The sequence below is a fragment of the Barbus barbus genome (assembly GCF_936440315.1).
Source record: "Barbus barbus genome assembly, chromosome: 10".
Lineage (NCBI taxonomy): Eukaryota > Metazoa > Chordata > Actinopteri > Cypriniformes > Cyprinidae > Barbus > Barbus barbus.
This window is the reverse complement of record NC_136738.1, coordinates 19,161,776-19,186,448: the sequence shown is the minus strand read 5'-3', so window position 1 is coordinate 19,186,448 and position 24,673 is coordinate 19,161,776. Positions and strand designations below refer to the sequence as shown.

Here is a 24,673-nt window from a genome sequence, read left to right as displayed (position 1 = left end):
GAGCTGAACCCCTGGGATGTAAAAGTGTCTGAAATGATAGAAACACACGTATACGGTATACCTGTTCCTGGAGGGCCTCAGCTCTACAGAGTTTAGTTCCAACCCTGCTCCAAAACATCAAACCATGTAGTTTTCAAATAAGACTGAAGGACTTGATTAGCTGGATCAGGTGTGTTTAATTAGGGTTGCATCTAAGACCTGCAGGAACTGAGTTTGACACCCCTGGTGTACATTCTTCAAAACTCAGAACTCTATATGAAACATAACATGATACTAATACTAACCAAAACAAAACAAAAAAATCAGAATTTGTTAATGCAAAGTTTTTGACTGCTGCAGTGAAAAAACAAAGACATGATTCTGAATCAAAGAGATTTTAACAGTGCATGTACAGTTATTCAGAGTAAGAAATGTTCTTGTTACAGCTATGCATTTCTATCAGGTTTAGCCTTTTAACTATTAAGGGTCTGTGGCCCCTAGTGGATCCCGGGTCTTAGTTGAGAACTGCTGATACACTGGATGATGATGAGATCAGATCTGTTATCAGACTCCTTGTGCAAACAAAAATCTCACTGCAATATTACAATTAATGGAAAAATGAATGTTTGGAAATATAAACTGATATTTCCTACTGACACATTACAGCAAAAGATAGAAATAACTGACTTAAAACCAATGTTTATTTTTTGTACGTTAGTTCAAAGTGCATTAACAGATGCTTTGATTAATATTAACGAAGTTAATATTAAATAATATTAATAAGCTGCAGGAATATTGCTCATTGTTAGTTCATGTTAACTAATGTATTTAACAAACGAGACCTTATTGTAAAATTTCACTAAAAAAAACAAATGACCAAGGTATCCTAATTATTTGCTCGAATTTTTTTTCAAGTTTTGGCAATGTATCTTAACTCATTCAATAAATAATTTATGAGAGGGCGGAGTTGACGTGGGGTTGAAGGTGACGTTTTTAACGCGTCATGTTTGGCGCCAGCATTTTCGCGGGGAGTGAGGAGTGGACAGACGCAGCGTAGCCTTGATCGTTTACAAACTCTCCCGATTCCTCTGATATAGCTCGTGTGTCGATGATCTCGCCTTCAGTGGTCGATAGCGTGTCCTCAGGCGCGAGGTGAGAGATCTTGAGTTGTCTGGTGGTGCGTGTGGTCAGGGGGTTGGGTGGGTAACATGATGAGGGTAACTAGCTCGCTAACTCTGCAGTCTTTGTAGGGAAAGTTCCTGTTGGATTAGATTGATTTCAGCAAAAGCATACACGACGGGTTAAAGGTTTCAATAAACGGCACATTTTGATCTCTGTTCGATCTCTGTTCCTACAAGTTGAACGATAAGCGCACATGATTACACAATAGCTTTAAGGTACAGACGACATTAAGGTCTAATATTTGCATCTCAGACAGCTCCGCATATTAGGGCACACCTACCACTAAAAAACTAGTATTTAAAAGCAAGTACATTATGATATTTGGCAGAGAGGTTGATAATAATAGATGGCGCATTGTTATTAGCCTCTCGTTCACCTGGTTAGCTAACGTTAAACATCTCATGTAAGATGCGTGTGAGGTTTTATTCTTCCCAAATGTGTCAGTAAAGTGAAATAGTCGACTGAATTTACATCTCGGTCTTAATTTGAAGACATATTGCCATTTGTTCATCAGAGATCTCATGTGCATCGAGAGAACACGATGTCCTGTATGCATGCATCGACTCCTGGTCACACAACCATTATAACATTAAAATAGTAGAATATTCATTTTTCTCACATTCATACATAGCATTTCATAATCGACTATTAAACAAAACTCAGCCAGGGTTATGTTTAAGGGTGAAAGGTGGGAGTCATTCCTAGGGTGCCACAGGTCCAAGGGGTTTTGAAATTTATTTTGAAAAGGTTATTTAAATACCTTCTCCAATTAAACAACTGAACCAGAACAACTTAAAAGAAAGTTTTCACATTTTATTGCATTATATTCTGTCTTCTGGTAGTTGAAGCTGTATGCATCAGTTTAATGTGCTTTCCTGTCGTTCAGGTTGTGAGGATGATGGCAGCAGTGCCTCTGTCTAGTGCCAGCCTCCTTCCTCTTCTGGAGTGTCTGGAAGATGAAGCAGCCGGGCTGTCAGAGAAGACGGATGCCTACATCACCATCGCGAAGTAAGGGTTAACCTGTGGTTCTAGTCTCTGTCTTTTAGTAGGTTTTGTCAAATATATGGATTTCTCCTTCATGATATCAGCTCTTTTAGTGTTGTAGCGATAGTTTTGTCAATGGTTACTCTGTCCACACTTTATATGAAATTGGCATTCAGGAGCTATTTTATGTTTAAAGTGATAGTTCATCCCAAAATGAAAACTCTCGTCTTTTGTTCCAAACACACAATTGTTTTTGTTCAGTATAATTAAGATATTTTCTGTTCCTCCATTGAAAGTTGATTCCACCAAATTTAAAGTTCGTAAAGAGGTCATAAAAGTTCATATGAATTGATTGGTTTCATCAAAGTCTCAGACACAATAGCTTTAAATGATGGACAGATTTAATTTGGTCTCATGAAGGTATTGATCAATGCACATATATAGAGTGCATTGAATATGTTAAACGGAAGCTCAAATATTCTTGTTCGATGCTTTAGAACCAACCTCATTGGTTCTCATGTGTCTGGAGAGCATGCAATTGGTGGTAAATTTTAAAGGTATTTATATATTAATCATGGGACTTTTGTTCTTTTTCTTTTTGACAGCCGCCTGAATGGAGAGGAAGGGCGTCAGTTTCTGCCTGTAGTTGTAAAGCATTTTGCACGTCTTAGTAAAGTGCTTTTGGTAAGTTTTCTTCCAGACTCAAGCCCCGTTCACACTAGCAGCGACTTTTGGCAGGGCATGGCGATGAGGTCGCTAGTGGGCGTTCCCACTACTGGTTGTCTTGACAGAAAATCAGGGAATCAGCGAATTCTTGCCGCTACGTACAAACATTTTGGAGGCAAAAGACTAAATATGATCTGAATTAAGTCCGTACATGCAAACAAAAATGAATGGAAATGGAGCCTACTTTCTTCCATTGCGTATGCTTATCTACGGCTGAGAGGAGAACAATCACATGAGCTCAACCGTCGTCTTTCCTATTGGCTGTTGCTCCCAAAAGTCGCTTTTCATTTGCATAAAGTTGAAGGATTCTGAACTTTGTCACGTAGCTGGACACACCCCTTCCGGTCACCAACGGTCGCTAATGCTCGTGTCGCCGGAAATCGCCAGCTCTCCATTGAAATGAATGGGATCGTGTCGCTTGTAGTGTGAACAGGGCTTCATTGATTGGAACTTTCTGAATATAACTAAATTTTATATATATATATATATATATATATATACACATACATACATACATACATACATACATATACTAGGGCTGTATACCTTGGAGAACCTGGCGATACGATACATACCTCGATACACAGGTCACTATTCGATACGTACCTCGATACAGAGCTGTCTCGATACGATTTGATACAATGTGACACGATTCGATACGATTCAATAAAAATACATGGGCCAGAGCCAATTAGTTAATGCTGAACACATTTACTCAACAAACAGAACTCTGCATTTTTCTTCAATTTAATGAAGACAAAAGTGCATTATAACAAAGTGCATTTTGCTTAAATATTTGCAACTTTAAGTGCTCTGATTAATTGTACACAAATTGTATTAATCTGGAAATTACCACAAGTCAACATTTAACTTTCCAAGGGTACAGTCTGAGCTCACAAGCACAAAATCTTCTTCTTATTATTCTTAACTTCTTATTAAATCTTCTTATAATTCTTTTTTGTGACACCATGTACTGCCGTAGCATATTTCACTATGAAATCACTTAAAGGTGCCATAGAATGCATTGATACAGTATTTTAAATTGTTCTCTGATATCTACACAGAAGGTATGTGGCTTAGGTAAGGGCAAAAAATCTCCAGAAACGATTTTACATGTCCATTTACAACCCTAGGATTTCTCCCTAGAATGAAACGGTCTGTTATTGGCTTATTTGGCAGGGTCATGAATAATAATGAGCTCTGCTCTGATTGGCTGTTTCACAGTACGGCTCATCAGCAAGAAGGAAGCACAGGGAGGAAAATATATATTTAAATACTTTCTCTCGCAGTTATATCGTCGGGTAATTATACTGTATATAAAACGCGGGCATCAGGGAGCCGTTATTAATATGCGAGGCATTGAAACTGCTTTTGAACGATCCATCGATCGCGTTATAGTTCACTTTCAAGAGACGCGATCACACAAACTATGTTTACATTATGGAGCAACAGTACTTACCACACATTCCACAAGATCAGATGCTTGTCAGTGGTGCTCAGGATCTGTAAGTCATTCGCCATCATCCTCATCTCTCCTTACTGAGAGTGAAATCTTATGTACTGTAACAGGCTACCGCTAGCAAGGAGCTAACCATGTCCCTTTAGTGGCTCGCGTTATTTGCTTTCTGTGCCTTTCTGAATACAGACACCAACCCATCCCTGCACTTCACACCCCCTGCACGGCCTGGAACATAACATTTATTTTGTTATTTTCGCTGTTGTCCGCGCTTGTTTATTTACAATACCTGCAGAGCTTCTGATGGTTCGGTGTTATGTTCTGATTCGCCTATTTTTCAGTGGTCTTTTTTAATCACGAGATTTACATATGAAGGAGGAAACTATGGTGTTTGAGGCTCACTGTATGTCATTTCCATGTACAGAACTGTTATTATTTAAATATGCCAGGGTAAAGACAGTTTTTCATTCTATGGCACCTTTAAATGCTACATCTTGCTTTAACATTTTCCATGAGTTTTTTTTTAAACTCGCGGGCGCCGCTGCGCCCCCTAATGGCTGGGCGGAGTATCGATACTAAGGGCTAGAATATTGATACTGTATCTTTTTTTATTATATCGGTATGTATCTAAGAATCGATATTTTGAGCACACCCCTAATATATACACACTGAACAAAATTATAAACGCAACTTTTGTTTTTGCCCCTATTTTTCATGAGCTTAACTCAAGGCCTATTTTTCTCAAATATTGTTCAAAAATATGTCTAAATCTGTGTTAGTGAGCACTTTTCCTTTGCCGAGATAATCCATCCACCTCACAGGTGTGGCATATCAAGATGCTGATTAGACAGCCTTATTATTGCACAGGTGTGCCTTAGGCTGGCCACAATAAAAGGCCACTCTAAAATGTGCAGTTTTATCACACAGCACAATGCCACAGATGTTGCAAGTTTTGAGGGAGCGTGCAATTGGCATGATGACTGCAGGAATGTCCACCAGAGCTGTTGCCCGTGAATTGAATGTTCATTTCTCTATCATAAGCTGTCTCCAAAGGCATTTCAGAGAATTTGGCAGTACGTCCAACCGGCCTCACAACCGCAGACCACATGTAACCACACCAGCCCAGGAACTCCATCCAGCATCTTCACCTCCAAGATTTCTGAGACCAGCAACCCAGACAGCTGCTGCAACAATCGGTTTGCATAACCAAAGAATTTCTGCACGAACTGTCAGAAACTGTCTCAGGGAAGCTCATCTGCATGCTCGTCGTCCTCATCGGGGTCTCGACCTAACTGCAGTTCGTCGTCGTAACCGACTTGAGTGGGCAAATGCTCACATTCGATGGCGTCTGGCACTTTGGAGAGGTGTTCTCTTCACGGAAGAATCACGGTTTTCACTGTACAGGGTAGATGGCGTGTATGGCGTCGTGTGGGTGAGCGTGTGGGTGAGCGGTTTGCTGATGTCAACGTTGTGGATCGAGTGGCCCATGGTGGCGGTGGGGTTATGGTATGGGCAGCCGTATGTTATGGACAATGAACACGGATGCATTTTATTGATGGAATTTTTAATGCACAGAGATACCGTGGCGAGATCCTGAGGCCCATTGTTGTGCCATTCATCCATGACATCACCTCATGTTGCAGCATAATAATGCACGGCCCCATGTTGCAAGGATCTGTACACAATTCCTGGAAGCAGAAAACATCCCAGTTCTTGCATGGCCAGCATACTCACCGGACATGTCCCCCATTGAGCATGTTTCGGCGTATACGACAGCGTGTTCCAGTTCCTGCCAATATCCAGCAACTTCGCACAGCCATTGAAGAGGAGTGGACAACCTGATCAACTGATCAACTCTAAGTGAAGGAGATGTTGCACTGCGTGAGGAAAATGGTGGTCACACCAGATACTGACTGGTGTGACCACCCCCCCCCCCCACCCCCCCAATAATCATGCTGTCTAATCAGCGTCTTGATATGCCACACCTGTGAGGTGGATGGATTATCTCGGCAAAGAAGTGCTCACTAACACAGATTTAGACAGATTTGTGAACAATATTTGAGAGAAATAGGCCTTTTGTGTACATAGAAAAAGTCTTCGATCTTTGAGTTCAGCTCATGAAAAATGGGGACAAAAACAAGTGTTGCGTTTATAATTTTGTTCAGTGTATGTGTATTAGGGGTGGGAATCGCAGGGTAGCTCACGATACGATATAATCATGATACTTGGCTCACGATAACGATAATATCACGATACTGCGATAATCAATATATTTCTAAAAAATCCTATGATACATCACAATATCTCTAAACAAAATGCCTGAGAAAAGGTTAAGTGCAAGTTTTCTTTCTTTATTCAAGTCCAAACTGTTAAAAAACAACAAAAAAGTTCTGTAAATCAATTTTAACATGTTAAGTAGGCTAAATTAATCATTTTATTCTTGGACTTATTAAAAGCTTACACTTTTCTTTTTCCCTGTGTGTAAACAAACACATTTAACTGCTTATCAAACAGAGAAAAAAAAATGGATAGATATAATATAAACCTGGTACATGTAAAAATTTACCTGCAGTGCTTTCTACTCTCATTATAAAAACGGAGTCCCACACGAAGAAATAGCCGTTCACATCACGTCTTTTGCACGCTCAGGTTCGTTATTTCAAATCTAGACGCATGGCAAGCATGCACACTTCTGCGCCGTTTTACGTATACAATAGGTGCAGATTTATGTTTCTGCCGGTCGGTGCCCACTGTTCACACTGCATAATGCGCACTTGTAATATCTGAGAGAGGGGGAGAGCATCCAGTGTTGTTCACATAAAACTGGCGGCACTCTCTCTCACACCTGCGATCCGAGCGGAGAGGCTACTCACGGACTAAATGTGCTCTCTGGGGCAGCTAGTTTTCATCTCCGACAGTGGGTACTAGGAAGTGATGTAAGCTGGTCGACAGCGATGTCATTTGTGCTCTGCGTTCAACAATGAAAACAAAGAAGAACAATGATGTTAACAACAGGAGGATGGAGGACGCTGTGATCGGAGCTGTGTTTTTGTGTCGTGGGTTTCACAATAATGGACATGGAAAGTTTACACAGTGTGTTTACGCAGCGTTTTAAATCATGGCGGGTGAGGGCGTTTTCGTACGCGTTTAGCCAATCAGCGTACACTTGCGTCACGATAGTTCCTATGGAACTGTTTTAGACCCTACTCTGAAGTAGGAGCTAATTTAGTTCCTCCAAACGGAGTTCCAGGAACTAAAACAGTTCCTAGTTCCCGCGGTGCGAACACGCCAAAAAGTGGGTAGTTCCACAATTAGTTCGGGTACTGTGAAAAGGTTCTTGCAGTGCGAAAGGGCCTTATGTCTTGGCTGTATCATCAGCCTTGCAGATGAATTATTTTGTCTTTTCAGGTTCATATCTCCAGTGAGAACGAGGAGCTGTGTCAGGCCGCATTGCAAGCTTTGGGATTCTGTGTCTTCCATTCACACATTGTTTCAGTCATACCAGGTAGAGAAAAAGTTGAATTCTCAGTGTAATATACTTATTACTTTCATGAGAAGTAGCATCCATAATCTTTTTCTTTTTTTGCTGCAGCAGATATTTCAGAAGATATTCTGTCTACGCTCTGTAATGTTGTGGTAAAATCAAAAGAGAAGTTTACGTGCACTCGAGCATTATGGGTGATTTCAAAACAGAATTTCCCGCAAGAGGTGGCATCCAAAAAGGTTTGTTTGCCATGCATGTTGTGCTTGAAATAAACAATTTTTTTGCATCCTTTACCCCTCCATTTTCCTTTATTTTTGGTGACTAAACAATGTTGCTTTTTACATTTTAGACCCCAGAGATTCTAAAGAGTCTAGAGGCCATGCAGACCAGAGAGGTTCAGTCGATCCTCATTGAACATGAATCACTGAATGTCATAATAAGGTTTGTTGAAATTTCCCATACTTTTCTCTTTCTTGGAAGTGCAGTCCCGCAGTGCTCTTCATATGGAGGTGCTTTGTAAAGAAGATTTGATTTTTGTGGTGAATGTCAGGTTGCTGGAGCAGGCCCCGTCTCAGATGGCTGCTGGAGCCGTGTGCTGGGCCAAGTTGGTTATTCCTCTGGTGGTTCACTCGGCCAATAAAGTGCGCATGCGTGCAGCAGCAGCCCTGGAGCTGGGCATGCCTCTTCTTCTGGAGAAACAGCAGGAGGTGGCAACCATTGTAGAGCCAATGATGTCTTCTGTAAGTGTATACATTAGTTTATTTGGTTGTGCATGTATGAATATTAGGGATGCACCGAAATGAAATTCTTGGCCGAAGCCGAATAATAATGAAATGCTTGGCCGATGGCCGAAAACCGAACGCGTTGTTTCGCATTTTTTTCCATTTATTTTACCATTACAATAATTAGTCAAAATTTGCTTTTTACTATTTTGTGTTGCTTTTCAGAGAAATAAATCAAATAACAAAAATACAATTTCAAAATATTTATTTAACACTGAACATTTTTTTTAACATTCCAGCAGATATTATACAAAGCACAATATAACTTAAAATAAATAAATTAGTAAAATAAAAAAATATTTTTATTTGGCCATCTTTGAAGCCCCCCTTCTTGAATAGCCTATGTTAGGCCTATAACTGACTGCTGAAAGAATGTAACTCTGTATGTCTACAACAACAAATGTGCTTTGAATAGTACAAAAAATGTGGATGAACCCACAACAAATGAATAACTGTCCTAGACATAAGCCTACTTGGCCTACTTCAGGAAAAGTGGCAGGTTCTTCTTTATGAAAAGTAGCTTCTCTGCTTTCTCACATGAAAGTCGGTTCTTCTCATCGATGACATGAGATGCAGCACTAAACAGTCTCTCGCTGTCGGTGCTTGTGCATGGAGCAGACAAGTACCTGCAGAATAGTTGAAATTTTTATTGCAGTTTTCTGACAGTTGCTCATTTCAAAACGAACAATGTCTTCAAGATAATGAAATGGTTGAAACCCAGTGTAGGCCTACTATTTTACTACACTGAAAATAGTTAAATTTTCACAAAATACATAATATAAAATATAGGTAGTAACACTTTACAATGTTTCCTTTTGTTAACATTATTGCATTAACTAACAATGAGCAATACATTTGTTATGGTATTTATTAATCTTCGTTAATGTAAGATAATAAAAAATATTTAGTTCATGTTAGTATAAGTGCATTAACAATTTTAACAAATAGGCCTACCACTTTTGATACTTTTTAATTCAAAAATTAAAAATGTGATACTTAGTTTTAATACTGTATTAGTAAATGTTAACATTAAGATTAAAAATGCTTTTAATAAGGGTTTTTCATTGTTAATGTTAAAAATAGAAATTACTTATAAAGTGTTACCATAATCCAAAATATAAATAAAATCTTAAATTAATTTCACATAGAAGTAGCCTACCTGCGTGCCATCTGCGCCAGGTCGGGAAAGCGGCCTTGATTGGTCCTCCAAAATTCGAGAGGGTTATTGCTCCTGGGGATGGGGACTTCTGAGAGATAACCATCTAACTGTTGAGCGGTTGAGCTTGTCCTCTGTCTTGCAAATGGGTTATTCTCTTGGAGGATCTCATCGAACATGTCAGACAGCGAGACTGTGCGCGGCTCATCTGTAGTACGAGCCCGTTTACTCTCTGCGCTGTTTTCATCTCCTGCGCTGTGCATCACCTGACCGTCTCCATCACCTAGCGGCTTTCCCAAATCCAACTCGGCCTGGATCATTTCTCGTGTGCGCAGCTTTTTCCCCACATCCAAGTAATGATTTTTATATCGTGGATCAAGCACAGTCGCGATGCAGTACAGGGGTTCTAAGTCCGCCTGTGCTACTTTGCCTCTTTCTCTGACACTTTAAAGTGCTTCCACACTGCTGACATGTTTGCTGCATAAAGTGCGCGCCTCTCACTCTACGCGGGTTATTTGATCGCGTCATTAAAAACGTCATTGTTCGGCAAAATTTATTCTGCCTTTTTACTTATTCTATTTACTTATTATAATAATTTCGGTTGCCGAACATTCGGTGCATCCCTAATGAATATATAAATATAAATAACCGTGATGCTTCTCTATTGTTTTGCTGCCTCTAGATGCTTATCCCTGAAATGCAGAAACTGTTTGCATCTAAAAATGAGACGAATATGCTGAAGCTCTGGCCCTTGTTTGTGAGGCTTCTGGGGAAGGTAAGATATTTGGTCATTAAATAATGCTCAAGTCTCACTATTTCAGTTCTAAATCTTGAGATTTTCATTTTGAATAAGCAAGGGTTTCTATTGTATGTTATTTCTTTTCAGTTGCTCCACAAAGGAGGTGCTTTCATTAATTCCTTGCTATATTTAGAGGAGTTGGGTTTCCGCAACTCTTCTCCTAATATTAAGAAGATTGCCTTCATAGCTTGGAAGAGCCTCATTGATAATTTCGCCCTTAATCCAGGCAAGTTTATTTTCTTTATTTAGGTGTAATAGCCACAGTCACTGAAAACATAGGAACATCAGAGAATGACATAGTTTGCTTTGTGGAAAGTCATTAAAATTGTTTCTCTTGGTATGGATAAAATTGTTTTTTTTTTTTGTTTTTTTTTGGAGTGAATGTTTAAAAATGCTTATTCAGTAACTTCAGATGAGGTGGAAATTCATTGGTCAAAAGATGTGGGAACCTTTTGGACCCATATAGCAATAGTACATGGCTTTAAAAAAAAAAAAAAAAAAAAAAAAAAAAAATGTATTTTATAAAACCTCTTGCTTTTTCTCAGCTGTTGTTTTCTAAGTTGTAATGGTTTCTCTTGAGCAGATATCCTGTGCAGCAGCAAGCGTCTGAAGCTCCTCATGCAGCCCCTTAGTTCCATTCAAGTCAGGACTGAAGCTCTTCTGCTCACCAAGCTGGAGGTGTGGTGGTACCTTGTTGTCAAGCTTGGACCCAACCTGTCTGCTAACTTTGAGCAGGTAAATTTCACTGTGTTTACATTGAATAATGCTTTTTGGTGCTTGCAGATAGTTGTAACGTTGTATTGCTATGGTCTTACTAGTTACTGAGAGCAATGTATATCTCTATCCCTTCTTTCTATCACACTCTTAAAGGTTGGTGTACCGCTACTGCACAGCACACTTCCTTCTGATTCTGCACTGCCAAGCCCGACTACACCTGCTCGAACCTCTAACCCAAGCAATGGCACCTCTAATACCCCTAAATCAGGTACAGCTCACTTTCTCTCATTGTGCTTTCATCTTATAAAGGGGATATAATGAGAATACATAATTTTACAGTCAGCATGAAGTGACAATTCACCCCATATATTTTCTAAATGCATGTTTATAAATCTTACTGTGATCAATTTGTCCATGCATGTTTAATTTTTTTTCCCCCTGACCTCGTAATTTATCAAAGTCAATCTTCTGCACTGACTGCCTTCTCTCTGGTGATGTTTACTCGACTACTTCAATCATTTAATCATCTTAAATCTTTCCTTTCCACAATCAACTGCAAGCTCAGATCTGCCTCCATCCAGGCAATAGCTGATGGATAGAATCGAAACCCCACCCTACATATTTTTTTTAAAACTTAATGCTTCATCTTTCTGTACTTAAGGCATTCCCTCCTGCAGCACACCAAGCACTACACCTCGCATGAATCTGAACAGCAGTGTGCAGGCGGCTCAGTCCTACCAATCCATTCAGCTCCTGGGTTTAGAGATGCTCCTGCACTGGCTTGTGGGTCCGGAGGTTACAGTCACAGCAGCTAGAGAAAATCTTCAGCTCAGTCTGGGTAATCATACACGCACAGTATTGTCTAGAGCTTTCAATGATGCTTCCAAGTTAAAGTGGGTCCAACTTCAGTCAAAGTTAATTTGAATGTCATCTGATTAAGGGTTTGTACACTTATGAAAAGTCTGGTAATTCCCAGTCATGGAAAGGTGAAGCCAAGAAAGTTTTGAAAATGTAAGAAGTATGAAATTAATATTTGTGACGAATAAATAAATGATATTATTTGTTAAACAATTGATCTGCTCACATTTGATCAGATCTTTTTAATTTAACCACGAAGCTAGATCATAGAGATTTGCTTCAAGTCATGGACATTTATTGGTAAAAATGTGTATGGACCCTGTTAAAATAGCCTGATATATTGGACCTCGTTATTGTAATTATTATATGCTAATTTGTTTCCAGAGCCCCTGACGCACCCACTCTTTACCAGTCCTTCCACCTTCAGTAGACATGCCTCCACCCTCATATCAGCCATCAAAGAAGGCTTTATTACTGTGGGAAAACATGCTTCAGGTAATCAATATAATCTGCACAGTGTAGCCTGGATTTAAGAGGGCAACATAAATGGTCTTGGCTGTTTCTCTTATTGGCCTGCTTGGAAGCAAAGGTCTATTATTATTAATAATATTATTATTTGGATCATTAGGAAATGAAAGAAATGCTGACACTGTCCATGTTCACCTGATATGAGTGTTTATTTTCCACAGAAGCGCTCCTTAGTCTTATTTGGAGCAACCTGGTCTGTTCTGTCAGCACAACAATAGAAGCTGGTATGTTAACATTTGCTCTCTTAGGAAGTCAAAGATAATTTGCACAGATACTTTGTGTTGTGGATACTGGCTCATAGTAATCTAGAAAGCTTTCCTGTCAACAGGTAATAAGAAGGAAAGACAGGGGGCAGAGGTTCTCACGCTGCTTCTACAGGCTTTGCAGTCCATCCTGTCCTCAGATGATCTGCCTGCTGAACGTGGCCTGGTAAGATGGCACTTCTTGGTGAAAATGACCTGCTAAATGACTTGGATGCTGAATTGTTACCCAACACTGATGCAATCTGGCATGCTTAAAATTAGGGATGCACCGATACCACTTTTTCCAGTACTCGCCCGATACGGTACTTTTATTTTTTGGTACTTGCCGGTACCGATATTTTCATTGCATTGTAATTTTTTTTTTTTTAAATATTGGGTACAGAAACCAAAAGAGTATGTATAATGTTAATTGGTTAACTTTAATTTATCAAATAGATAATCAAACCAAAATTTATTCAAACACCTTTAATTCTCACATTATCACGGTTTATTCGCTATAGTTTAGAAAATGTAATAAAATATGACAAGAACTCTGTGTCTGAACAAATTCAGCTTGATTGTGTCAGATAACTTTGATAGAAAGGTACATAAAGGATTACAATCAACCAAAAATTATTCAGACAGCTGTTAGTATGACAATATTTACACAACTATCAATACTCTGTCAGGCCACCCTTAGCCTTAATGACAGCCTGTAGTCTCCTGGGCATGGAGGTTCATGCAAACCTGAACTTCTATTTTTTTTCCCAGACTCCGTCGGAATAATTTTTTGTCCCAAATTTGTATCAATTTTACTGGTAGTCCACTGTATAAAGAATTTTTGGTTATGTCACAGTTTACTTTATTTTGGTTTGTATAATATTTTCGGTTATTTTCACACTTAATTATGCCCATTAAAATGTATTTTACAAGTTTTTGTTACTTTCACTGTTCATTTTTTTGCTCTATGGTACATCTTTAATTTAATAACATTAGAGCTGCTCCATTGCAGCGGCTCAGTACTGTAATTACGCGTTTTGCTGTAATGCAGGGAACCACTCGTTATAAATCTCCTAACTGTGATATTTTCAGAAATAAAAATTGACTTATTGATCTAAAAAAGTTATATAGGTTGTTGATTCAACCCTGCTGTTTGGACACATCTTCATTTTTTTCATTATGTGCTGCAGCTTTTGTTGGAAGCCACTGTTAAAGGAATACCTCAGAAGGTGCTCGGTTCTGCAGCTTATCAAGTGGCAAACATGGATGTGTTAAATGTAAGTGCTTTTTTAGCCCTTATTGTAAAGCCTTGCTAAATTTATCAACATTTTTATCGAATTTTCACAATTTGAATTCATGCATGTTTGTATATCATGAATGTGTAAACAATTCTCCATCTTTTTCAGGGTACACCTGCACTTTTCCTAATACTGCTAGTCTACAAAAGTAATCAGCTCGCATCCTTTCTTGAAGATGAGAGGTAAATCCTTGAAAGAAAATCTAACAGATTTTTTTTTTTGCAATAAACCTTTTAAAAGAGCAGTACTACTCATTTCTGTTTCCATTGAAACAGTTTATTTGCTTAACTGGGGCAACTTTTTCTTGCGTCTGGCAGGTTTTTTTCAAGCCTGGAAATCCTTGTGAGCTGTGGGTTTTGTGGACCTACATCGCCCCTGGCATTTGGAGAGGCTGTTTTAGGAGCGATCAGTGGGAGTGTGGAGGCCATTAAGAACAAGAAGCAGCTCTGGAGGATGTGGAGTGCGGTGGTAAACCCTCTGACGGACACCATCACTCGGGTATTAAACTCAGATCATCAATTCTGTAGAATGATTGTGCAAGTCAAACCTTGTATTTCACTAAGCAAAAAATCATCGTTCCAACACAGACCAATGAAGTGAATCAAGGAGATGCTCTGGAGCATAACTTCAGTGCCATTTACAGTGCCTTGATGTTCCCAGTTATTCACCTGCTGCCTGGTTCGTCCCTACCCCAAGTAAGAGATAATTTTGGCTACATTGCAGATGCTTTCTGCAGTATTATGCAAATACTTCATATGACATTTACAATTTTTTTTTTTTTTAAATAGACCATTCAGAAGGCCATGATCTGTACGTGGTCCAGGCTTTACAAGGCGTTTGCTCGCTGCTCAGCTTTGGTAGCCACAGCAGAGGAGAACATATGCTGTGAAGAGCTGTGTGCCAAGCTCTCTGCCTCTCTTGACACCGACTCTCTGAAAGTATGGTCTTTCCAACTATGTCGTAAAGTGTGCACCTAATTGGAGTAAATTTATACACATAATTTTTTTGTTGTTTTAGAATCTGCCGATGTTAGATGCAATGGCAAATATCTTGCTGATCATCATTGAGAGTATGGACTTCTCTCCTTACACCCCACAGTTCCAGCAAAAGATGAAATGTAACGCTTTTGCTTCAGTTTCAAATGGCCAAAGTTGTATAATGGGCACTGTGTCACTTTTTTATTTTTTTTTGTTCATATTCGTAGCTCCTCATACACCTTTGAGTTGGGTACGCAAGAGGAGCAAGGCTCTGGGGAATCTCGCGACCTTCCACACTCTCCTGATGCAGACTCTAGATGCTTTCCTGTCTGTGGACCTTTCAGAAGCATCTGTAGAGTCCACCATTGGAGTTTTCAGTGGAATTGGCCTAACGCTGGTCTCTAACTTGTCAACACTTTTCACTAATATTACTCTACCCACGTTCATACAAGAGGTGCTGTCCACCCTCACCAAACCACTCGCACGCCTTTTTGAACAGTTCTCCAGGTGACATTTCTTATCCTTCATACTTTGAACATTCCTTTTTTCATTGTCTAACACTGTTTTTTTTTCTCTTTTTTTTTTTCTTTCATGAAAGTCATGATGAACCATCAAAACTCAGTGCGACACTAATACCCAAGGTGCGAATTTACCCATCTGTGAATCTGAAGTCAAAACCACAAGTCTGAGTAGTCTTTTTTTGTAGAATTGTAGAGTTAGGTTGGCTTATTTATATGCTATCGGTTTCGTAGTTGGAGAAACTGGCCACGGACCTGCTTGGTTGCCTTCAGATGCAATCGACTCTGCATGATGATGAGATGCTTGCCGTGTTGTCTCCCTTGCTTTGTGTGCTTTTCCCACACAAGAGCAAACAGAATCGTACTGCGGTCACGCAGTTCTGGAATGCCACCTTTGGAAATGCACTCACCTTGACTTACCCTGAGCCTCTCAAGTATGTTTTCAATTTTTGTGTATAATGTAGTATAGGCACATTTTCAGATTTTTAATTCAGCTCGTCTGCTTGTCTTCGTTTTTTTTAAATATACATTTTTCCTCCCCTCAGGTCTGTTTTAAGTCAGGCTAAGCAAAAGACTCCACTGATTTTACCTGGTTTTGAAGCTGTTGATGCACCAGATGATGGCAGCGGACAGTATATGGTACGTTCAGTGTTTCGTCCAGCACAAGTGATTGTCCCTACAGTGAAGTAATATGTGAAGAACACATTTAAACAGTAAATTTAGCTCAGTCAAACATGTTGGTTTTTCTTTCGTTCTTAAGAGCATTCTAAACACATTGTCTTCTCTTATCAGGGTGAGAGTTCTCAGCTGGACCCACAGATCAGCGGGGTAAAGATGACCTCTGTGGGAAAGAGGGACTCTCTTCTGGCGAGGGCAGAAGAGCTCAAAGGGAGAGGCTCCGTTACTGCAGCAAAGCTGGTGTCTGTAAGTAATAAGTGAAAATGCATCTAAACTTGAAAATATCAATGGTGGCTCTTAATTAGCAACCATGGCCCTCAATTCACCTGTTGCCTCTCTAGATAAAGCTGGATTTTGGATCACCCAAGCCCTTGAAGCGAGAAGCTATTGAGGAGGCGGCATCAGTGGATTTTGTTTTTATTCCCCCCGAGACAAAGGAGAGAGTGCTAACTGAGCACCAGAAAGAAGTCAAAAGGACTAAAAGGTAAGTTTGGTTAAAGCTCTCTCAATTTTTGTGGTGTAGCAGATCTCTAAAATTGTGAAGGCAGCTTTTTTCCCTTTCATTTCATGTGATTCCTAATGATATCTCTGGTCACGTCATCATTAAGCTTCTTTAAGCTTTTTGAAAATAAGAAATTGTCAAGACGGGTTTTTTTTTTTCCTGTCTTGACTCTAAATTCTGCCTTTATTTGTTTTCATAAGAGTTGACATTCCTGCACTGTATAATAATCTGGATGCCTCCCTGGACGCCACAGCCTTTTCACAGTGTACTCAGAGTCAGGAAGAGCCCATGTATGTATTGGAATTATTATTATTAATTTATTTTTAATTTTTTTTACTCACTGTAAACATGTTTCTTTTAGGGACAAATTGACAAAAGATGAAAAGGATCAACCAGAGGAAGAGGCTGATATTCAGCTAAAGGTAAAACAGGGTTTTTAAACTCTGCCACTGCAGTTTTGATTGTGGAGGATATGCACGCATGCTTTCTGTTAAGGGTATTAATTGGTTCTAATGTTGTTTCCTTCCCCCAAGGAGGTTGCCACAACTGAGGAACCAACCACAGATGTTAAACTAACCCAAGAAGGCACTGGGTCTGTCGTAGAAACGCCAGAGAAAGCTACACAAAATCTAGATCAAACTTCAGAGAAGAATCAATCACCATCCAGTGACCTCTCAGTTGATATGAGTGGGCATGAGAAAAGTGAACTTGAGGGGACCAGCCCTAATGTTTCAGGTTCATCTGATATGATATCAGGTACACCACCTAAACCCAATAGCAGGCGTCAGTCATTCATAACCTTAGAGAAATATGTTGAAGGGAAGTCACCAAGTCCTGCAAGTGTTACATTTCCGCACATTCGCAAATCGAGTAGACTGAGTTCTTCAAAGGCATTGGAGGCTACTGCAAATGACTCGCAACTTCAGACTACAAAAGAGGACTCTCGAAAGAGGAGCAGCACTGACCCATCTGCTCAAAATGAAGTAAAAGATAAGATGTCAACAGGAGGTCATTGTGGTGAAGGTAAAGATGAAGAGGATGATGTGGTCCCAGATACCCAGACCCAATTATCTGGTGACACGTCAGGTGATAAAAGTCCTGTGTCCAAAGCCAGTGTAGAGGAACAAGATTCTCCTGAAAAAGATTCACAGAGTTTTGCTGATTCTCAAGCTAGTCAAGAACCAAGAAGGTCAGGCAGACGGCGAAGTAAACCTGTACGCCCAGGGGAAGATCCAGGGGACATGAAAAGCAAATCTCAAGCACAAGTTGCAGATTCTGTTGTGACAAATACACAGAAGCCCATACAGTCTCCAACAATTAGCACTCTGACTGGAAGGAGGAGAAGTAAGGTTATTGACGACAGTCAAGTTGGAGACCAATTGAACAATAAAGGAATAAAAGGAGAGCTTAGCCAAAGTAATTTACAGGCACTTCCAATACCGGTTCCAATACTTATGCTTGGTAATAAAGAGCCAAGCCAGACTGTGTCCTCTTCTGAGAGTTCTCCTGTAGCTCAATCGGATAGCCAAAGCAAAGAGAGATTGTCAGCTCTCAATGAGTCTGAGGGTCTGTCACCGGGTAGACCTATGAGGAAGACTAGAGCACACCTTGAAGAATCGACAGACAAGGAGGCAGATGAAAACTCACAAAATGATCCTCAGAATGCTGCATCCGCTTTGAAAAAGAAACATTCACAGACACCTCTTTCCGATTCTGAGGCTGATAGCCAGCAAACTGCCCGAACACGAAGAACAAGGAGATCTGAATCTCAGTTACTGGAGCTGGATGGTTCGCAGACCAAAGATGACTTAAGTCAGACAGACTCTCAAACACTGACAATGGTGAAGGGAAGAGCTATGCGAAGGAGAACTGCAGAAGAAGAGACAGACTCTAGTACTAGAGATGCCACAGCAACTGTAAATGCTGAGGAGTTAAGTGCAAGCCAAGATTCCTCAGAAGGTCTTGGTAGATACAGAACTCGACGCTCTAAAGGTTTGTTGGCTCCTACCGACAACACCGAGTCTGAAAACTCTGATAGCCGACAAGATGGACCACGGCCTAAAAAGAGGCCGCGGAAACCATTATCCACAGAAGTGCTGCCAGTTGCCACAGAACACATAGTTACAGAGATGGTGCCAGATAAGGAGGGTGTTGATGTTTCAATGGAGATGTCACAGGATGAGGCAGATATAGAAACTAGTTTGAATATTTTAGTCATTGAGACTGAAGAACTTGAGGAAAAGTACAAAGAGGTACCTGCCCCTGATGGTGTACCACATGAACAGATTACTTCTGAAAAAGAAGCAGAAAATGTCAAAATTAAGATGGAACTGAAGACTGAAACTGATACAGATGAGAAGGTCATTAGTGAGAAAGCACAAGGTGAAGAATTGAATTCATCTTCACAGATTGGATTGAAAGATTTAAACGAGAAGACTAACATTTTGCGTAAATGCCCACATACCAGGGGACGGGGCCGTGGGCGTAGACGATCTAGAAACTGCAACTGCTTTTCAAACAACCGTGACGTGTTCTCACAGGGCAGTGACTTCCAAGAATCACAGGATCTGAAAAGTGAGCAGATTCCACTCGTCACTGATGCCCTGAACTCTCAACCTGAGCAGTCAAGCTCAATATCTGTAGCAGAGAAAAGCGAGAGCTCAGGAGTTGCAGATGTCTCGGATGTTCAGCCATTTTCAGCCTTGCCTGCTCTGCTCCCATCTGAGGTTTTGCCTTCTGAGAGTCCCATTGCAAAGCTTGGTGTAATTGTTTCTCAGCTGTCTGCAGGAGAGGAAGGAGCACAGCTTGAATCATCCAAACCAATGGATGAATCAAACAAGGAGCATGTAGAGCTCCCGGAGGCAGAGACAAAGCAGTCGGAGAGTTCTGGATGCACAGGTAGGCAAAAGCACAAAGAAGATAGATTAGAAAACACTTCAGTAAGTCAAGAACCTCTCCAGAGTTCAACACCTCAAGACACATCTCCAAGTCAAGGTCGCCCAGTGGAAGATGCACCTATATGCCAAGAGCAGCTAGAGTCTTCCCATGTCCAGCAGGAGGATGCAGTTAACCCAGCCTTGAAGGAAAATGAAGACCTTGCCGTTTCTGAGCCAAGTGTAGAAAAGGTTATGCTGCCAGAAGAGTCAAATGGCAAAGACTTGCTTGACAAGGATGTTGCTCTTGTTGAGAAGGATGAAGACACTCAGATAGACAATCGGGATCCTCCTGTGGATGCACAAGAAGAGATGTCTGTACCCCCTGAAAGTAGTACCTCTGGAGCCTGTTTGGATTCACCACCCAAGCCTAAACCTTTGGACGCTCTTAGTGGTGAGCTTGAACCTGGCCAGAGTCCGAGCAGAAACCGATCTCGTGTCTGGTCTCCATCCGCCTCTCCATCCACCAGTATTCTGAAGAAGGGACAGAAGAGAACATGTGAAGAGGATACACCCTCCCCTCTTCATAAGGTATTTGACTGTACTATATTTAGGAAATTGAAATGTGTACTATGTAAGCTCATTTAGTCTTTTTTATAAAATATATTCCCCTTTCCTTTTTTTCTTTTGCAGTCTCGTCGAGTGTCTTTTGCAACTCCAATTTATCATCAAGAACTGGCTGATGATATTGATCGACGTAGTCCAGTTGTTCGCACAAGCTCTCCTAGGTCAAAAGTCTTGAGTGGACAGTCGAAGGTGTGATGAGTTTTGAAATCATTACATCTTGGATATAAAATTGATTGAACTTTTCATGGCCTTTTGTTTATTTTCTTCAATTTTATTACAGTATATCACTACACCCACAAAAGGATATACAAGTCTAAGTCCACGTAACCTCCGTAGCCCTGGATCCAAAAGCTCTAAAAAATGCCTGGTAATTATTTTCTTGCCTTGTACTTAAATTGCTGAATTACTCTCATAAAGTCTGCCTGTTCATAAAGATTTTTTTCTTAATTCTGACAAATTAAGACTAAAGCTAAAGTTAATGTGTAATATTTGTCAACCTTCAGTTGCATCAGACTTCAGTTAATTTGAACAGTAGCTCCAAGTTGAAAAGGTGTTAAAATGTTCCTATTTCTTTATCATAGATTTCAGAGATGAGCCAGGAGCCACGTCCTATTGCTAAAGATTGTGTTTATCCAGCACTTGTTGGCTGCTCTGCCCCTGTAGAGGCTGTTTTACCACAGATATCCTCCAACATGTGGTAAGCAAGATCACCCGTTTCCCCTTCCGTACATCTTGGCTTCAGTTCATTGCTCAGTTTTAATTTTATATCCTTGTGAACTCCAAAAACATCAATGAACAAAGTATTAATTGTGGTGTAGCTGACAGACGTCTCAGTGCTAGTACACGCATACCATTTCTTCACCCAAACAGTTCAAGCAGTTTCTTCTCATCAGTAGATTTTATCATAGATCTGAAGGTTGTTTTCTGGGGTATTGATGTAAAGAATGTAAGTACCTGTTCATACCTGTTTATTTCTCTTTGTTTTTAGGCCTCGTGGCTTTGGTCAGCTTGTTAGAGCAAGAAATATCAAAACTGTTGGAGACCTGAGTGCACTTACCCCAAGTGAAATCAAGTCTCTTCCTATTCGCTCGCCTAAGCTGTCCAATGTGAGGAAAGCACTGAAAGCCTATCATGAACAGCAGGTAATTGTACATCTTTACATCCCTTCCCCTTTATTATGGGAGATCATTATATCTTAACATTTGGCTGTACAGAGAAAAGGGCGTTCTGATGACCTGAAGAGTTTTGACGAAATGGAGAAAATGACATCTGAGCCTGAAGAGATGGAGCTTCCTCAAAACCAAGAGGAAGAGCAAACACCAGGAGAGGCTCAAGGTTAGATATTTGATTTCTTCTGTCAAATCCATCATTGGGGACCCCTTTCAACATGACAATGACTTAACTCATGACTCCCAACGTTTTGCAGATGACAGACCATCAGAAGTGGAAGCAGATTCAGAACCGATGGCTGAGGAGAGCAAATCTTGTGATTTGATCTTCGATGTTGAAGCCCTTAGTGGACGCCTAACTTCAGAGGAGCTTGGTCGCTGCTCACCCAACCAGCTGGGCCTGATGCACGAACACCTGAGTGGAATGATGAGAAGCATTGTGACCCACATGCAGTCCCGGTTGCGGAGTAATCTTGATGATAGCTTGCCATGAGGACACAGACGTTTTCCTGACATAAGAATTCACTTTTAACTTGATTAACAGTGGACTGCTCATTTCTCAAGTTTTAGCTTGAATTTTAGAATAGATGAATTTCTAATTATGCTCTTTCAGAGAATAGACTTCAATGGCCGAAAGCCATTTTCATTGCTACTTAAGTGTCAATGTATTTTATGGAGTGATTTTTAAGACTGCAATTGTGCTGAGATGCCAAGGAAACTTTTTTTTTTTTTTCCCTTTTTTTTAAAATAAAGTTATAGTATTAATTTCTTTTTTTCATTTAATGCTGGAGGGATTATTATTATTATTTTTTTTTTTATCAATCGCTTTTTACAAACCACCAAATTACAAATGCATATCCATGACAGGAAACAGATTACTTTTTATTGCTGTGCGGCCCCACTTTACAAGGTTTTTAAGGTTTCATTAGCATTAAATGCGTTAGTTAACATGAACTAGCGATGGATAATGCTTTTACGTAATTTATTACGTTGACATAATGCGTTTTTATATTATACTAATGTTAACTAATTTACTGGAAATGAACTGTATTTATTTTTAACACTTAATAGGTTAAAAAAATGTATCAACGCTAACAAATGGGACCTTAGTTGACAAGTGAACCATCTACAGGTACATCTCAAAACATTTGAATTTCGTGAAAAAGTTAACTATTTTTCTTGTAACTTATTTCAAAAAGTGAAACTTTCATATATTTTAGATTCATTACATGTAAAGTGAAACAATTTTGAAATGTTTTAATTTTGATTAGGGCTTCCAGCTCATGAAAGTCAAAAATCAGTATCTCACAATATTAGAATATTTTACATTCGAGTGTCAATTAATGACTATCCCTACAGTATAAATTCTGGGTATCTCTTGTTCTTTGAAACCACAATAATGGGGAAGACTACTGACTTGGCAATGGTCCAGAAGACAATCATTGACACCCTCCCCAAAGAGGGTAAGTCACAGAAGGTCATTACTGAAAGGTGTGGCTGTTTACAGAGTGCTGTATCAAAGCATATTAAATGCAAAGTTGACGAAGGAAGAATTTGGGTAGGAAAAGGTGCACAAGCAACAGGGATGACCGCAAGCTTGAATACTCTCAAGCAAAGCTGATTCTAACGCTTGGGAGAGCTTCACAAGGAGTGGACTGAAGCTGGAGTCGGTGCATTGAGTCACCAAGCTCAGACGTCTTCAGGAAAAGGGCTACTGAGCCACTTCTGAACCAGAGACGACGTGAGAAGCGTCTTACCTGGGCTGTGGAGAAAAAGAACTGGACTGTTGCTCATTCATCTTTTCAGATGAAAGTAAATTTTGCATTTCATTTGGAAATCAAGGTCTCATAGAGTCTGGAGGAAGAGTGGAGAGGCACAGAATCCATGTTGCTTAAAGTCCAGTATGAAGTTTCCAGTCTGTGATGATTTGGGCTGTCATGTCATCTGCTGGTGTTGGTCCACTGTGTTTTCTGAAGTCCACAGTCAACTCAGCCATCTACCAGGAAATTTTAGAGCATTTCATGCATCCTTCTGCTGACAAGCTTTATGGAGATGCTGATTTCATTTTCCAGCAGGACTTGGCACCTGCCCACACTGCCAAAGGTACCAAAAGCTGGTTCAATGACCATGGTGTTACTGTGCTTGATTGGCCAGCAACCTCGCCTGACCTGAACCCCATAGAAAATCTATGGGGTATTGTCAAGAGGAAGATGAGAGACACGAGACCCAACAATGCAGATGACCTGAAGGCCGCTATCAAAGCAACCTGGGCTTCCATTACACCTGAGCAGTGCCACAGGCTGATTGCCTCCATGCCACGCAGCATTGATGCAGTAATTCATGCAAAAGGAGGCCCAACCAAGTATTGAGTGCATAGACATGAACATACTTTTCAGAAGCCTGACATTTCTTTTTAAAATATCCTTATTTTTTTATTGTTCTTATGTAATATTCAAATTTTCTGAGACACTGAATTTTGGGTTTTCATAATCTGTAAGTCATAATTATCAAAATTTCAAGAAATAAAGGCTTGAAATATTTCACTCTGTGTGTAATGAATCTATATAATATATGGGTTTCACTTTCTGAAATGAGTGACAAAAAATATTGACTTTTTTTCATGATATTCAAATTTTTTGAGATGTAGGCTTACCTTTTAATATCAAGCAAGTACTCTACAGAAGTGAACATTATGGGATGGTTAAGGAATATTTTTGAGTTCTATACTATAAAAGGGATAGTTCACTGAAGATTCTGTATTTTACTTTTATATTGATCATCTTCAAACATATGAAGATACTTTTTATACTATTGATGTCCCACTCAAGCAAAATTTTCATGCTTGAAAAAAAGAAACTGTTTAATACAAGTCTTCTAAAGAGACATGATTGCTTAATGTTATTAACAGGGTTAATTCAGGGTTTTCTTTATTTGTTTTTGTAATTCCAAAAGTGTCAAAATTTTGGTCAAGGGAATTTCAATAGGCAGACAAAAATGATCATTGTGTTCAGAAGGTGAATGAAAATCAGAGGTCTAGAATGCCATGAGGTTAACAGAATTTTTATTTTTAAGTGAACTGTCCCTTTAAGATATTTTAAAGTTCAAAAGAAACTTAAACCTTTTGTTGTTGATCACAAA

At 39.8% G+C, this 24,673-nt stretch overlaps 1 protein-coding gene across 1 annotated transcript; it reads left to right on the top strand.

Moving 5' to 3' along the window:
• Window positions 1-987: 987 nt before the first annotated feature.
• On the top strand, window positions 988-24,664 carry LOC306876132 (telomere-associated protein RIF1-like). Its single transcript, XM_079427087.1, has 36 exons — window positions 988-1,131; window positions 2,048-2,169; window positions 2,751-2,829; window positions 7,736-7,832; window positions 7,920-8,050; window positions 8,161-8,252; window positions 8,362-8,551; window positions 10,432-10,524; window positions 10,636-10,774; window positions 11,132-11,283; window positions 11,419-11,533; window positions 11,927-12,103; window positions 12,508-12,618; window positions 12,813-12,875; window positions 12,980-13,080; window positions 14,084-14,170; window positions 14,300-14,373; window positions 14,509-14,689; window positions 14,779-14,886; window positions 14,980-15,129; window positions 15,209-15,308; window positions 15,396-15,675; window positions 15,767-15,809; window positions 15,921-16,120; window positions 16,232-16,325; window positions 16,479-16,610; window positions 16,706-16,848; window positions 17,067-17,156; window positions 17,228-17,288; window positions 17,400-20,330; window positions 20,433-20,555; window positions 20,647-20,733; window positions 20,948-21,063; window positions 21,355-21,508; window positions 21,581-21,701; window positions 21,793-24,664. Exons 2-36 carry the CDS (start codon window positions 2,057-2,059, stop codon window positions 22,026-22,028), a joined length of 7,164 nt encoding a protein of 2,387 aa, XP_079283213.1. The 5' UTR covers window positions 988-1,131; window positions 2,048-2,056; the 3' UTR covers window positions 22,029-24,664.
• The last annotated feature ends 9 nt before the right edge of the window (window positions 24,665-24,673 follow it).

Excerpts from the sequence above, each read along its gene's own strand:
- LOC306876132 (XM_079427087.1), top strand. The coding sequence starts at position 2,057 with ATGATGGCAGCAGTGCCTCTGTCTAGTGCCAGCCTCCTTCCTCTTCTG. Across the intron at positions 10,525-10,635 it reads TTGTGAGGCTTCTGGGGAAG|TTGCTCCACAAAGGAGGTGC; the intron begins GTAAGATATTTG and ends ATTTCTTTTCAG. Across the intron at positions 16,611-16,705 it reads CTGCAGCAAAGCTGGTGTCT|ATAAAGCTGGATTTTGGATC; the intron begins GTAAGTAATAAG and ends TTGCCTCTCTAG.